This window comes from Microtus ochrogaster, chromosome 2 (genome assembly GCF_000317375.1).
Source record: "Microtus ochrogaster isolate Prairie Vole_2 chromosome 2, MicOch1.0, whole genome shotgun sequence".
NCBI lineage: Eukaryota > Metazoa > Chordata > Mammalia > Rodentia > Cricetidae > Microtus > Microtus ochrogaster.
Window position 1 is genome coordinate 8,080,836 of NC_022010.1, and position 14,575 is coordinate 8,095,410.

General features: G+C 51.6%; 1 protein-coding gene across 1 annotated transcript in view; it reads right to left on the bottom strand.

Moving 5' to 3' along the window:
* Window positions 1–1,621: 1,621 nt before the first annotated feature.
* Fbxw8 (F-box and WD repeat domain containing 8) overlaps window positions 1,622–14,575 on the bottom strand; it is a 102,073-nt gene continuing 89,119 nt past the window's right edge. The window contains exons 9-11 of the mRNA XM_005344342.2: window positions 5,169–5,342; window positions 3,618–3,728; window positions 1,622–3,217 (exon numbers count right to left, since the gene is read on the bottom strand). Of these exons, the coding sequence (XP_005344399.1) occupies window positions 3,073–3,217; window positions 3,618–3,728; window positions 5,169–5,342 (430 nt within the window). The 3' untranslated portion in view covers window positions 1,622–3,072. The remainder of the gene's footprint in view (window positions 3,218–3,617; window positions 3,729–5,168; window positions 5,343–14,575) is intronic.

Genomic DNA, 14,575 nt, shown 5'->3' on the forward strand with positions numbered 1-14,575 from the left:
ACTCTGGCAACCAGCCAGGTGGAGGCGGAAGTCACATGTCTGAGGGTGCCGGTGAGCAGGGGCTGTGAGGCCCTTGGGCTGTGTGGAGCTCGATCCTCAGGTGGGCGGAGTTCTGGTGGGCTCTTTATGTTCTACAGCAGTCAGGTTAGATCTAGGCCTGTTATTGCCCTGTTATCAACTTTTGTTTCTAAAATCAGGGCTTCAGACTTAAAACCCTCCCGTCTCAGCCTCCTGGGAGTGGGACAAGTGGGGGTCACCGTGCGCCACTTATAAAAGGTTTTGTTGTTGTTTTGTTTTTTGTTTGGTGGTTTGTGAAACAAATGCTTATTCTGGTCCGTTTCCCAGTGTACTCCATAATGCAAACGTCATAGAAACAGCTTTATGGACAGCTGCAGCCTTGTGACATGTAAATCATGGGAAAGGGACAGAGACCAGAGCAGCCTGCAGCTCTGACCCCTTAGGGAAGCAGGTTCTTCAGCACTTGAACAAAACCACTGGGCTCTGGTTCACGTGCCTGTGTGCTGTGCTGATGGAGAGGGCAGACCCTTGGTCTGACTCTGGGTTCTGTCCCCACCTGCCTGCAGTTGACCAGGCTCAGTTTGGTTGAGCTGGAAGCGGCCCAAGGAGAGGCAGAAATGAAAACACCTGCCACAAAGGCTGTCCTTGCACGCCATGACCTTGAGGAGCTCCAGTTGGAACCAGGCCACCCTCCACGGCACCTTTGTCTCTGCCACAGCTGGATAAACGCCAGCAGGGCTTGGTGTAGGAACAGTCACAGGAGGGCAACCCAGTGACGACAAGCCAGCAAGGGGCAGGCTTGTCTTCCCAGGAAAATGGTGGCACTCTAAGGGCCCCTGCAGTGGGTAGCGAGGCTGAGGGGTGGGTATCCTGGGAAGAGCAGCTGTGACAGCAAGGCTCAGCTGGGCCCGGGCTCGAGTTCCTTTCCCTAGTGCAAAGCACAAGGCAGCATCAGAGGCTAAGCCCAGGCTGGTGCCCAGGGGGGAGTCTGCTACCACACACACAGGCAGTGGGGGCCAAGTCGCCGCAGGCCTGCCACAGTAGCCAGGTAACCATCTGGCCTGGATGTGTGGCTACAATGCCACGGTCCGTGCCATCTGCTGCTTCAAGCAAGAGCTCATGAGGAGCGGTGTCCCCGTCTGAGCCACTATCCTGGGGCAGTCATCAACTGAAAGCCCCTTCACTAGGGATGTGGTTCTCAACTCCAAGCAAACGGCCTGTGGTACGGCCACGTGCCACTTAACTAGTGGACTGGGGTATGCCACGCCCTCGTGGAAGGGCTGTGAGTTTACAGTGGGAACTCAGTGCTTTCCCCCTGGGGTTGCTGGCTTTCCAGTTCAGGAAGAATGGAAACCCCACTGCTGGGGAGGGTTGGTGAGTCTGTCGCTCAGCTGAAAGCCACACAGTCCCCGAGACATTTCATGGGAACTGCTGTCTGGACTTCTGTAGAAGCAGGGCTGCTCATGGCCTCCATGGTCAGCCAGCCAAAGACCTCTTGCTGTCGTGGTGCCCCACCCCCCAGCTGTGGGTGATAAACGGAAGACTTCACGACAGCCAGGGGTCAGCACCGAGCCCCCTCCAGGAGCAGCAAACGAGGCCATGACTGAGTCCAGAACCTTTAATAACAGCAGACATGGCATAAGGCAAACGGCAAGCTACAGGGGCATGTCCTGGTGTCTCCTGGCTTCTGAGCAGATGCTCGGCAGCAACCCCAGAAGCCGGTGGGGAGATCTCTGATAGGTCTGCTGGAGGGGGAGTCTCCCAGGAGGCTAGCTGACAGTAGGGACCACCCAGAGCTGCTGTGAGGAGCCATGTCCCCAAGCGCCCTGCATGAAGCCACCCCAGCTGCTGGCAGTGCGTGTGCCGTCTTCACTCCAGTCACCTCTGCAGCCGCTCTCCAAGCGCTTCCTGGTTCTTCCTGGTCGTGCGGTGCTGACTGACAGTTTCTCCAGTATTCGGGCTGTAGAGAAGGCCTAGCAAGACCGGGCCAGCAGGGGGCGCCAGCCCAGCAAGAGAGAGAGCTGCTGCCTGCTGGCCCTCTGATGTGTGGGAGGGGGGCTGCAAGAAGGCCACGCTCAGCTTCAGCTAGACAGTGGATGTCTGAGGCCTGATTGTCTTGAGCTGGGAAATCTTCATGCCACAAAAGCACATACTGGTTTGAGGTGTGTCTCAGTGGGAGCACTTGCCTTCCAGGCATCTGAGGCCCCAGGTTTCATCCCCAGCACTGGGAAACAAGACCAAGTCCCTATAGGCCCGGGAACCACGAGTACCTCAGGGCTGGTCTCAGTATTATTCTGGCTAGAGGTGGGTCAGCCCCCCCCCCCGCCCTGAAAATGTACGCCCTTTTTTCAACTATCTTGGTCTCCAGAGCACAAAGCTTCCCCCGCCCCAATGGCTTTTGCTGTCTGCAGACCCAGCGTGGCATGTCCTGACCACCTGCCTACCACGCTGCTTTTGGCTACCCGCTGGGACGGGACTCTGCCTGGTCTCTGCACACAAGTGCTTTCCCTGACTGGCTCTCCTGGCCACTGTGGATCTGCCTGAACATTCTGCAGGCAGAGTGCTGAGGGAAGAGGTACCGCCAGCCAGGCTCGGGAACCATCCCCAGGGAGTGAGGGAGTGGCCCTTTCCTCCCTGGGGAAGGATGGATGTCTCCTTAGCAGCAGGTACTGAGGAGAGCAGCAGGTGAAATGAGCAGTCCTCACAGGTAAGGTCTGTAATGACGAGCTGTGAGAACCACAGAGGAGGGCTGGACTAGGTGGGGTCGGGAGACCACTCTGAGAGCTTGCCTACACTGAGGCTCTGGGTCCCACCCCCAGCACGGCACACAGACCAGCAAGGTGAGGCCCTAGAGTGTGGAGAAGCTCCCGTCACAGGCTGAGGTGTGTCCCCAGGTGAAGGAGAGCAGCAGATGTGGTGTGGGTGGTTCAGAAGCAGCACGGCTCTGTGGCCATGGCTGCCTGGGAGAGCACCGCCCCAACTCCCACTGTGTGCGGAGCTTCTTCAGTTCTAGCGTCTGTAAACTGCCCTCCCACTTCTCCAGGAGGTGCTGGCCTAAACACTGTCATAGGGGAAAGACAGCGCTAGGTCATAGCTGTACCCAGCCATGGTGTCACAAGGAGAGCGGCAGACAGGAAGAGAGCTCTGAAAGGCCAGCTGGTCCACTGCAAACTCATAGGCATGGATCAAGCCACGATGCCTAGGGGAAGCAGATATGAACACCAGTCAGCAAGGCTGCTGTGGCACAGGCATGCAGTCGAGGCTAGCCCTCCGTTGTGACAGTATGTACGTAGAGCCCACACTATCAGATATGCAGACGCCACGACTGAGGTGAGCAGGGAGCCCCAAGAGACAATGTTTAAGAAGCGGCATCGCCTCTCTGTCAAGCTGATTGCAGTCCTGCTCTGCCCCAGATGCAGGAGCAGCTGCAGAATGTTCCAGACAAACACTCAGTGCATGCTTCTGGTTGACAGCAGTCACTGTGTACCCTGCCTTGAGAGGAGTATGTGACTGGAAATGGGGAGGGGGCGGAGGCGGGGGGGGGTGCCAATACAACCACACTGAGCCATTTCTCAGGATGTGCCCAAACCCGCACTGACCTCCTGTGACAGGCGAAGTTGTCCATGTCGGAGTTGCGCACCACCTTCTCATAGGGCACGTTGGCGGTGATCAGGCTGTGGCTATTGAAGGAGACATGGCGGACAGGGTGCCTGGAGCCACGGGGAAGAAGACTGTAAGGCTGGGGCAGCCTGCCCTGGCTGTGCACCCTGGAACTCTCTAAGCAAACTTTCCATTATGACGAAGCAGACACGAACCGAGCCTTTGTCTGCCTCCATTTTGCATACACCTGCACCCTTTCCACATTTCAACCAATGCTTCAACAAGTTGGTGTGTTTGAGCCAAACCTGCTACATGGCAGATGTTGATGTAGCCAACAGAAGTGATGGCTACAACTGATAGTCACACTGTGATCCAGGAGACAACAGTGTGCAGTCTCCTGGAAATGGGTGCTTGTCCTCAGAGGTTCCTCTGCAGAAAGGAGTCCCATGCCACCCCAGCTGGGGCTGACTGAGGCCACCGGGGAGCAGGCCTTCTGGCTGGAGGATAACAGGAGAGCGATAAAGGAAGGGCTCGGCGAGGGAAGGCAGGCTGAAGGTGGGTGGTCAGACAAGCAGCCGGACTAGAGCTGGGTGCTGACCAGGACTCCTACAAGAGAAAGCCTCACTTCCCTGGGCCTCCCTCGAGTGCTGGAAAGATATGCTGGGTGTGGGCATCCTGAAAGGGCCACTGCAAAAGCCCAGAAAGGACAGTGCTGTCTTGGAGGTGCAGAGAACCAGCTCTCTACTGGTTTTCCTGAAATTGGGGAAACGCTGGATTCTAGTGTGGGAGTTTGCGCTGCCCTTTGGCGCCACCCGGTGGCACTATGGTGCATCACCATGGACATTAGGGAAGGGTGGGTTAAGAGCAGTGTGGTACTAGAGAATTCACCAACCTGTAAATCAAAAAAAAAAAAAAAAAAAGAAGGCAAAGGTAGAGCTGCCTTGACTTTGCGTCTGGTGGGAGAGATGCACGTTATGCTCTCCGCTGTGCACTTCCACAGTGCCACACTCTCTTTACCGAGGTGCTGACGCTCAGCCAGACAGGACTCTGGGGCCCGTAAGCGGTGGGAGATCCAGGTTGCTTCTAAATTCAGAACTGAGGCAGGCCCAAAGGAGCAACTTTACCAGGAGGCACCAGTCAGAGTCTCCTCTGCTCAAGGCTACATGAGCTGTCTTAGCTGGCATTACTTAAATTGCACACTATGTGCCCATCTTCATAGTGAGAGAAGGGGCAACACATACACCTGGACACACAGTCTGGCACACGGGGACACATGACAACCCATCTGCCTTCACACTGGAAATTCTCCTCTCCTAGTAACTAAATGAAGGAATCTACAGTAACCACACAGCTGTGGAAAGTTCACTCTAAGAAACTAGGATGCTCAGCAAGTCCGCGTGTTACTCAGGGCGAAGTAATGAGGAAGAGAGAGGAGCTGAAGTCTCAGGACTGGGCTTTCTAGGTCTCCTCTCCTGCAAAGGTGCTTTCAGGAAGGCGGCAGTGTGGGCACAGGTGGCCTGGGGACGCGCACACACCGCAGGCCAGCTTACCTGGAGTGAACCTCCCACAGCTTCTGGTTCATGCGGTAATCCCACACGGACACCAGTCCCTCCTCGCCCCCGCTGACAATCTTCCAGTCATCCATCTGGACTGCGGACACCCCCAGCTGATGGGCAGACAGTGACAGGGCGATTTTATCGCTGCGGAGGTCATGGAGCCTGACTCTGAAAGATGCAAGAAGAGCACCAGCAGGAGAGGGTTAGTGAGGAAGCCTGCAGCTCTGCCTGCTTCAGCCGTGTGGTCCCTCAGCAGTCTATGGGACTCCCCTGCGGGGCTGACCAGGCAGAGATAAAGTGTATATCATCTACGAGATGCACACTCGCCGCTTCCAGTGGCCTGGGGTCATTTTAACTCACTGACTCCCCAGGCCTGCAGGCATCACGGAAAACTTGTCTTTTGCTCAAAGTGAGCATCTGCCTGTCGTCGCATGGACCCTGGGTCCAACCTGATGCACGTGCCGAGGATGAAGGTGGCTACTGCAGTTCTGTGCCAGAAAAGTTGACTTCGGGACAAATTTTATCAAAGCCATGGGAACCTAACTTCCTTTTTACAGACAGCATGTTTTATGGATTTCAAAATCTGCTTCCCAGGTCTCTATAATCTCCCCAGCTTTTCTGTTTGAGTTCATTTTTTTTTAAATCTGCAAAATTGAAAATTGAGATGAATAAGTGACTTTCTAGAACAGATTAAGTGATCAAGAGCAACGGACAAGGGCTGGCCAGGTGTGTAAGGGGCAGCTGCCCACAAGGGCTCTGAAATCCAGAAGCCAGGGGAGGAGGCCGTCAGCGCAACTAACATCAGACAGACAACAGGGCCACAGGAAGCCCCTGGAGACTAGCTGAGCTACCACGTACTGCACACAGAAGAAACCCGCAGTCAGCTCCACGAGGTGTAATCATACCAACTCAGGACTTCCGGCATGCATCTGCTTCCAGACAGCCAGGCTCGACAGCACTGCTCCTGCACCTTGCTAAAAATGGTGAATGCATCTAAGATCAGGAATGACACCAGAGAAACAGCAACTTATCCATATTAATATGCCCAACTCAACATTAAAGATTAGGTTTGTATGTGTGTACCACATGTGTGCAGTGCCTGCAGAACAGAGGAGGCCATGAGATCCTCTGGGACTGGTGTAACAGTTGCTACTTGTCACATGGGTGCCGGGAACTAGACTGGGTCCTCTGCAAGAGCAGTCTGTGCTGTTCACTGCTGAGCCGCCTCTCCAGCCCCAACAGCTAATTTTGTATAGACAACTGCTAATTGTAAGAAACATAGTCAAGGAGCTGGTGGAGAGGACCTGAGTCTGTTGTCTGCCCGACGTGGGTGCTAGGAACCAAACACCTGTGACTCCTGCTGCTGGGGCCCCAGTGCCCTCTTCTGACCTCTGTGGGCACCGTATGATCTTAAATGGACTTCAGTTTATGAAAACATTTAATGTCAGTATGCTATGTTTTCTCAACTCAGAGCTGAGTTACATATGATACCAGCTACCTGAGAGGCTGAGGCAGGAGGATTACAAGTTTCAGGCCACCCTCAAGTGATATTCTGTGTGGAATATAAATGTGCCTGGAATGTGGCTTGGTGGGTGAGCTCTCGCCTGGCCAGCGGAGGAAGGACTGCTAGAGTCTGAGGCTGGTCTGCGCTGTGCAGCAAGACCTTGTTTCAAAAAAATAAAAGATGAGTGGGAGGGGCTTCTTAAAACCCACAAGCCACGGGCTGGAGAGATGGCTCAGCAGTTAAGGGCATTGCCTGCTCTTCCAAAGGTCCTGAGTTCAATTCCCAGCAACCACATGGTGGCTCACAACCATCTGTAATGAGATCTGGTGCCCTCTTCTGGCATACAGACAGAATATTGTATACATAATAAATAAATAAATATTAAAAAAAAACACAAGCCACTCTAAAAAGATTATACAAGATCTTCAGATGATGAACAGGAGTATACAGCCGAGGCTCCTTCCTCACTGGTTCCTCCAAGTTCACAGTGAGAGGAAAGGAAAGGCAAGGAGCACCTCTTGAGCATACTGTGTCCAAGTCTACCAGTCTTAAGAAGTAAAAACGGATGCTACCCCTATATCACCTCTCTTCAGCAAAAACAGAGCCTGTTACACGCCTCATACCCTGGGCCTGATGGTGAGACCCACGGCTGGTGTACACACAAACTCCTCTGCAGGGACTGAGCTCGAGTCCCCCAGTGTGAGGGCTAGGCTGGACTGGCTTAGAAGGCATTCCCACTTGGGTGTTTCCAGAGTGGACACATTCGGCTGCCATGGCTTTCCACCTTGATAGAACATAGCTTCAAACCCTGAACTCAAACTCTTAAGCTGTTTCTGTCACAAAAATGAGAAAACACGATGAATAGAGTAAGGACACTCAGGCTCCTGTGGGCTCGCCCTGTGTGCTCATCAACACAGCCCAGGGACAGGCTTTGGTTTCAGACAGCTTGGGCAGCCTCCCCCCACACCACACAATGTGGTAAAAACAACAAAACTAACACCCTTTACTGCTCTGCTGGGCTCAGGAACTGCCTCTCCACTGCGTGAGAGCGGCAGAGCGTTTAGAGCGGAGCAGCTGAGGGGGTGAGGATGCTGCCCTCAGTCCACACTGCAGCAGTGAGGAGCCACGCAACACCTTGACTCTTGCTTCAAAACAAGCATGCATCTTCCAGAATGAAGACACAGACCCTGAACACGAACTTCACGAGAAGGCAAGGAGCACAGCGCGACCAGCAGTGAGCGACAAGGAGCGTAGGTGCATCACACCTAAGGAAGGTCCTGGAGAAAAATGGGCTGATAATGCCCAGGGGTTAGTGCTAGTCAACACTTTCACAATAAAAACTACATTCTGGAAACTGTCATCTTAACAATGGGAGCATACAAAGAAGTTTTAAGCAGCCTGGGGGAGAAGGAATTACCTATTAAGAATTGATCATTAGACTTCCAGGGAGATTAGAGGCAGCATTAGAGATGCCATGAATTTGAACGACTGGATGGGGATGCCGTAAGTAACCGCATCACATCAGGCAGCCACAGTGGAGCAATGGCAGACATTCAGAGCTCTACCTGTCAGCAGGTGATATGTCTACACCACCTGCAGAAGGGTCAGGGGGACAAGGACTGCTCAGCTAAGGCAGAGGTCACGGGCTAGTCCTCCTGAAGTGTGAGCAGGTGTGTGTGGTGACAGGCAGCTATCACGGAGCTGCGTGCTGAGGCCCCTATCGCACTTGCTTTTAGGTGCGGAGCATGCTTCCTATCAACGCAGTTCAGAAGTTAAATGCTAACAGCAGCTCCTTGGGAAGAGAGGTGGGGTTTTTGCTTTATTCTAGATGTGACTATGCTGTTTAAAAGTCAGGCCTCAGAGGGTGTTGGCTCCACCCTGGTGCGCACAAATGCGCATACCTCGTTTGTTTCAGACAGTTTATCTTTTTCATAGCTAGTGATAAGTAGGTATATATAACATGGAACCACAGACGTTAGGCATCATGGTACAATCCAGAATCCTAGTACCAGGAAGGTAAAGGCACAAGGACCAAGAGTTCTAGGTCATTCTTGACTACATGGCTGTAACAAAGCAAGTTCAAGAAAACCTGTTGTAAAAAACATACTACCACCGTTGACAAAGAAACAACCAACAATCACAGTCTTGGGATGCAGAATCAAGACCACAAGGCAAGATGGCAGTGCAGGCTATGTCTACAAGTGCTACTCACTCCCTGTCTCCAGCGAGGGGCTCTAAGTGCACACAGCTGCTTGTCCTCAGGCCTCCGGAGGCCAAGAGACCCAAGGCTGTGGGGCACCCAGGAGGGAGCCTAGGGCTGGAGCCCAGCATGGGCTTTTGAAAAGATGGGGGTGGAGTGTAAGCTGGCTATCAAGAGCCCCTCAGTGAGTGTTTACCGTGTGGCTGTAACACACGGATGCGGGTAAACACATTTGGACCCTTAGTTCAGAGTTTGCCGTCTGATTCTCTACTGTGTTTAGAGAGCGGCATGATGTGTCAGATGAAGACAGCAGCAGAGACATCAGCAGCTCAGGTTCACTAGGGAAACAGAAACCACCCTGTGAAAGACCAGTCTTCTGACATCTTAGAGAGACATCTGGCTTCTTGTCTCAGATAGAACTGAGTCCTGTCCACCCAAGCCATCAAATTCACATTAGGAAGCAGGTATCAGCCCAGAGCATCTGACAAAGTGTAGTACCAGCCCTAAAGGCAGCATGCCCTGGCAGAGCCAGCAGCCTCAGCACTCAAACTGCAGATTCCACGCTGGGAAACAGGTAGCCCAGCAAATGGGTGGAGACGTGCCAGGCTGACCGATTCCAGGGACAAGAAAGGGCCAATGGTAGATCCTGCGAATCCTCATCTAGTGAGTATCACCAACCTTGCTTGCTGAAAAAAAATAATTGGTCTGAAAGCTCTAATTGTCTTATGTTTAATATTCATGGATGGGCTTGGAGGCCAGGCCCCCCCCCCCCCAGCATTCACTAATGAAAACCGCACCATAGGAGGCAGCTTTAGCTGGCCAATTAAAACAAAAGACAGCAGAACCTTCCAAAGACTCCAGCAGAGGAGCATCCATCAGATGGGCAGGAAAACGCGCTGGAACGGAGAGGGAGGCACGCTCTGGTTGGTCCTGTGTGAAGGGCTTTGAATAACTCATTATAACACTTGCAGATGGAGTGAGCGTAATGTTCGCGCCCTGCACGCGCCCTGGCAGCAGGCACCACACACAAGCACACCACAACTTTCTATGTGCTGGGCAGGAAGGAAGTGAGAAGACTCTAATTGGGGGGTCACACCTTGGGGTGTGTTTCCTACTGGTTTGGACTCCACAGTCCCGGATGATAACAAGGAGACTGTGCTGGCAAAGCTGGCAGTGCCCAGACTCTGGGTTGGCTGTTCTTCAGGAAGAACGCAACTTTGGCTACAGTCAGATCCAGAAAATAAAGGTAAATGCATGGAAATCATTAACACACAAGTATTTTAAAATTATGACTAAATTAATTGGGAAAACTGGTATTTTCAAAAGATTAGTGCACACTTCCGCCTGACCTCACTGTCCCCGAGCTGGGGAGGAAGGCTGCTCATAGGTGTATATGCAGAATCCACGCCTCACTCACAGCACCGAAGCCAGCCTTCTGAGATGTACATCTTAACAGCAACGGGAAACACATTTTTAGATGCATGGTATATCCAGCTTTGTCCAGCTGGGCTAAGCTTATAACATGTTCTGTGCCAAACCAGCATTGCGGTGTGAGGTTTCCACATGAAATACGAGCAGCTGTCCCTTTGGGGTGATCCCCGAAGCTCTTAGCATCTGATTCCTCAAGGAATCTTCTAAACCCTAAGCTCTGTGGCTCACAAAAGGCCAGCCTGGGACAGCACTGATGGCCAAAGCAAAAGCTGAAGTACGGACACTTCTAGCTAACATTTCCACTTTCACTCTGCAGTGAGAATTCGCAGGCTGGCCCAGCAGAACACTCAGGGCAAGCCTGGTGACCCGAGTGTCATCCTTAGAACCTTGGTAAGAGTGGTCAGAGAGAACCCATGCCACAGCTGTCTGTGTGTCTGTGTGCACAAGAGTGCAGGTGCCTACAGAGCCCGGAAGAAGGCATCCGGTCCCCTCAGCAGGAGCTCCAGGCAGTTGTGAGCCACCTGCTGTGGGTGCTGGGAGTCAAGCTCAGTTTCTCCGCATGGGCAGTGCATGCTCTTAAGTAGAATCATCTTTCTGCCCACTCACTACACAGCCCGAGCTGTGCTGAGACCTGTGGCTAACCGCCCAGGCAGCACACCACCACACACAACTCCGACACAGAGGTCCTCCCTTCATGTATGGAGACTGTCTGCAAACCTGGCATTTGGAAGGATGTTCACTCTACCTAGTACACCCTAACCAAAAGATGCAGGGAAGTCTAGCCGGAGGCCAGTGGAACATAAACAGGGAGGAATCGGAACTGGAAACACACTCAATTTTTATGGTCAATTAATTTTTAAGAATGGAAAGAACAATCTTGACAACAAACAGAGCTGAGACAACTGAGCATAAAGCCACAACCCTACCTCACACTACACCCCAAATTACCTCACGGGTCATGCATTTCAAATATAAGACATTAAATTATAAAACGCAAGAAAACAGACTAATAACCTTAGAGTAGGAATTTTTTTTACAAATAAGTAATAACACAAGCAATAAAAGAAAAACTAGATAAATCACACTCCATCAACATTTAAAGCCCATATTTTAAAGACCATTTTCAACAAGTAAACAGCTTACACAAGAAGAAGAATTACTTGCAAATGACAGATCTGACAAGGGACTTACAGATGGAAAACTTGAAAAACCCATTAAAACACAACAATAAAAGTCTCAATTAAAAACAGGATTTGAGTGTGAGTGTGGTAGCTCATGCCTGTAATCCCAGAACTCAGCAGCAGATACAGGACTGCCCTAAGTTCTACAAAGCAAGTGCTAGGCCAGTTTGCTACACAGTGAAACCATATCTCAATTTGCACTCTGACTCAAAAACAGGATTTCGATAGTCATCTCTCCACAGAAGATGTGCAGATGAACCATAAGACAGGAAAACGGGTCCTTAGGCACCAGCATGATGCAAATCAAAGTACGAGGAGACACCTCACAGACGAGGTTGACTGCCACACAGATTGAGGATAATACATGGGCCGAGGAGACAGAGAAACTGGAAGATTCCCCAAGGCCAGGACAGGCAGGATGAACAGCCAAACAAGAAGAGTGTGGCAGTTACCACTGAAGCCAGCAACTCAATCCCGAGGTGTCTATACCCAAGAAAACTGAAGATACACAAAAATCTACACAGGAATTATAATGGTCAAAACTATTAAGAGATTAATTAATTAGGCCACCCAGATGTCCACTAGTTTAACAAGATGGACAGAATGAGGTCTGCCAGTGATAAATATTAGTTGGTCATTAAAAAGAAGTGACTAATGTCTGGATACAAGTTACCACTGGGCTTACCTTGAAAACACTGGACCAGGAATACGTCATAAAAGGCCATGTCAACCATTTTATGTACGTCCACAGGTAAACGCACACCAAAGGAAAGTCACATAATGGTTGCTCAGAGTGGAGGGTGTGGGGGAGACAGCAGTGACAGCTCCCAGTGCAGGGCTTCTCTCTGGGGTATCACCCTGGAATTGACTGCATTTAAGCTGGTGGGTCACATGGCACATGAGTTCTGCCTCAAGGAAGTGGTTCTGAAAATGGACTTGTGCTGGGGAGGCAGCTTTGTGGGTAAAATGCTTGGCAGACAAAAATAAAGACTTGAGTTTGGCTCCTCAAGACCCAGCTAAAGATGGACACAGCAGCATGTCTGTAATCTGGCTCTCCTATGGTGAGATGAGAGGTAGGGACAGGAGAATCACCAGATGCTGGTGATTGAACACATAGCCAACATGGAGGAGGTGAAGCTGAAGACAGTGTTGTCCTCTGAGCTTCATTCACACTTGTGCTGTACCAACACCCACCCCCCACATGGATGTACACGCACAGACATGCACAGACACACACACGCACACGGATGTACACGCACAGACGCACACACACACACAATAAGTAAGCTGTATATCTGGGGAGAGTGGCTGAGAGCTCGTGGTCAAGGAATATGCCTTAGCACCCTGACAGTTGCAGTCTCGTCCCAGCACTGACTCTGATCCTGACTCTCCCTCCCTCCCTCTCTCCCCTCCAGACCCTGGGTTTCACCATCCAAGGCACAAAGGGAGGGAATCTCACTGCTCCAAGTTTTCCTCCACTCACTGACAGGAACGCGGAGGCTCTGGGTTCAGTTTGCTGCTCTTGGCAGTCTGCTGACGGACTGCAGCAGAGCACCTGGGGAAGTGGCTCTGCCAGGCTTCCTTTCCCACTGCTCCAGTGCTTTCTGTGGTCCTGCCCTGAAGAGGGGTTCCCAATACAACTGTAGGGTGGGGCAGGAATGAGTTTAAAAGGAAAGAGCAGACTAGGACTTAGCTTTGAGGACAGTGTGTCCATGGAGCTACTCCTAGCCACTGGGCACAGCTGCCCTGGCCTGCACATGGAAGAAAACTTACCCATAAGGACTTTCAAACATTTTAATTCTTCCACAGAATTAAAATTATTATTTACATAGCTGGACTCTTAGATGAGGCAGGGAATCTTGGCTTTTCCTCAGAAGGCTAACTGTAAGCCCTCACTGCAGACACAAGTCCAGGTCCGTAAACTGGGTTTATTCTAAGCGGAGTGGGGGGTGGAGCTCTAATGCTGAGGAAGATTGATGTTGTATGGAGAACCCTGGGACCTCCCTGCTTTATTTTAAAAACTTAATTCCGCTACATCCTAATAAAATGGGTTTCTAAAAATCAAATTTGGGCTCCATGCTGACCAGAGGGCATCTAGTTATGATGTGTGATGAGGTGGGTACACTCCAGAGGGAAACGTCAGCATTACTGAGAATGCCTACGTGTTCTGGAGGACAGTTTGCGGCGAGAGACAGCTAACAGTGGCTGTGACATTCTGGAGTTATCTGGGCTAAGGTCTTCACACATGAGGGGCTCCTCTGCTCTGGAGCAGGGCCCTGGGTTCCTGCCAGCAACAAGAAGCTCATATTGTACACACATCCTGGGCAGAGTCCACTGCCCAGGCCTGATACCTGGAAGTTCCCAAGAGCCCCTAACATTTGCTCCACTAGAAAACAGAGGAGACTGTCTGCTCAGTTCACAGGATGTGGTTTGTTCCCCTGGCCACACACAGGGGTTACTTGCAAAGCCTAGGCAGCGGTTGTGTTGGTGTGTGTGTGTGTGCAAGGGCATGCATGTGTGTAGTGTATGCATGTATGCAACTGTGAACAAGGGCATGTGGAAGTCAGAGTTAATGCCAGCTGTCCTCAATTGCCCTCTACTTTATCTTCTGAGAAAGGCTGAACCCAGAGCTCTCTCATTTGCTGGCCACTGAATTCTGAGGATAGTCATGCCTGTTTCCCTTCCCTGCAGGGTTACAGATGAGTGTGACAATTGCTTTTGTGGTTGTTATTGTTTTTAGAAAGGGTCTCAGCATGTAGTTTTTGCTGGCCTAGACCTCACTACATAGACTAGGTTTGAACTCACAGAGATTCCCTTGCCTCTGCTTCCCAAGTGCTCACATGGGTTCTGGGATCCAAATTTAGGTCATGTTTGCCCCGCAGTCATTTACTGACTGAGCTACCTCTCTAGCCACTGAAGCCTTAGCACAGCAAACTCAGACATCCATCTACAAGCCCCACATTCTGAGTCACCGGAGGAGTCCCTGTGAGAGAGGGACCGAGCCTTCTCCCCACAAAGCACGTTCAGGCTCTTTGCTCTAGGTGGGGTGGGCTGGGGTGGGGCTCGGGATACAAACACTATGTGA